At 54.2% G+C, this 1,488-nt stretch overlaps 2 protein-coding genes across 2 annotated transcripts in view; one reads left to right on the forward strand and one right to left on the reverse strand.

Annotated features, from left to right (window-relative positions):
* Positions 1-141, forward strand: part of CUNH1orf232 (chromosome unknown C1orf232 homolog) — a 3,960-nt gene extending 3,819 nt beyond the window's left edge. Inside the window, exon 5 of the mRNA XM_033767371.1 lies at positions 5-141. Coding sequence (XP_033623262.1) covers positions 5-135 — 131 coding nt within the window. The 3' untranslated portion in view covers positions 136-141. The remainder of the gene's footprint in view (positions 1-4) is intronic.
* Positions 142-1,265: 1,124 nt separating this feature from the next.
* Positions 1,266-1,488, reverse strand: part of Fam110d (family with sequence similarity 110 member D) — a 2,414-nt gene continuing 2,191 nt past the window's right edge. Inside the window, exon 2 of the mRNA XM_033767372.1 lies at positions 1,266-1,478. Within this exon, the coding sequence (XP_033623263.1) occupies positions 1,266-1,478 (213 nt within the window). The remainder of the gene's footprint in view (positions 1,479-1,488) is intronic.

A 1,488-nucleotide genomic window follows, 5' to 3' on the forward strand; every position in this document is an offset into this window, starting at 1 on the left:
GGAGATGAGGCCGCCGAGGAGGCCGTCGAGCACCACGAGCCGAGGGAAGCGGACCCCGCGGCCGGCTTCAAGTGGGGCTTCCTCACCCACAAACTGGCCGAGATGAGGGTGAAGGCCGCGCCCAAGGGCGACTAGCCGGCCGGCTGCCCTTACCCACCCCTTATAAAAAGTACCGCAGCCCAATACCTGCTGTGATCTCGTGGTTTCATCCTGACAACAGCATAAGCAAATTGGGGTAGGCGCCCCAGCGCTATCCATCTGGAGGGTCCTCCCTTATTCCCTAACAAATATGCAGGGTTTACGGTTAGGTTATGCAGGGTTACTGTTAGGCTTACGGTACAACTTTCTAGAAGGCAAGGGGAACCCAGGAGACAGCCTTCGACGTCTTGCCCGCCTTGTTTAGTTGAACAAATGTTACGGGTGGCCCTGCTGTCTGCGTGGTCCCTGTATTATGGGCAGGTCACAGCCAAAGGAGAGAACTCAGCATTAGCGGGTGCCACAGAAGGTGACAAACTGAGACACAAAAATAGGGCTGCCTACGGTAAGTCAGGAAGTGAGGTGGACTGGGAATTCAGGAAAGCTTCCTGAAGAGTATGGGATCTAGAAGGGTGGGTAGAGAGAACGGGGAAGAGAACCTAGGCCGAAAGAGGAGAGGTGCGGACTTGTGAGGAAAACGGGTGATTTTATGTGTCCTTGAAGGAAAGGGAGACAGTAGCAAGATGTGAGGTTTCTAGCTGGGAAAATCCCGGACTTAGTGACCACAATTTCCAATCCTCCATGTGTCGGTCCTTCAAACTTACTGACCACAAGGGAGCAGCAAAGCTCCAGGAATAGGAGCCATTTAGGGGTCGGTGGAGCCCAGTTTTCTGGGGCAGACCCTTCCCCAGGTGCCCGGAATGCTCTATTTCCAGTTTTTCCGCTCCAGTTTGGATCGACCTGATGGTCAGTGGCAGAAAAGATCGCAGTACTTAGTACTAATTCCGTGGTAGTCAACGCACTCTGTATTCCAGGCGTATTGCCACGTGCATTACAGTTATTTCAAAACATTTTAATTATCTACTACCCTGTCCCCTCTTTAATAATCGGGGCTTGCAGCTTTGGTCCAGAGAGTTTGAGTACTTGTCCCGGGTCACACAGTCCTCTTCAAAGCCACACGCTTAACCGCAAACTTCTTCTCCTTCCTCAATATTTGCCCCTAACCCAAACTCATGACCCATTTAAGTAACGTTTTAGCTTTATTCAGTAGGTTTGCGCATCTCTCACTTTCATCCTCGTTCCCCAGACCAGGTCTCCGAAGGGATCGCGAGGCCACTGCGTCCCTCTCCGCCGCCAGCGCTGGGAGGGACTTCGGGCTCACTTTGTCCTAACTTCGCAAGGTTCGGGTGGGGTAACGGAGATCCCGAGGAAGGGCTTGCCCCTAAGCCGAGCGCGTGGTCCAGCCCGCACTCGCAGCGACCCGGGGCCGCCCCCGGGAGCCGCTGTCACACC

This window comes from Fukomys damarensis, unplaced genomic scaffold (assembly GCF_012274545.1).
Source record: "Fukomys damarensis isolate Sample0158 unplaced genomic scaffold, DMR_v1.0_HiC HiC_scaffold_23, whole genome shotgun sequence".
NCBI classification, from domain to species: Eukaryota; Metazoa; Chordata; class Mammalia; order Rodentia; family Bathyergidae; genus Fukomys; species Fukomys damarensis.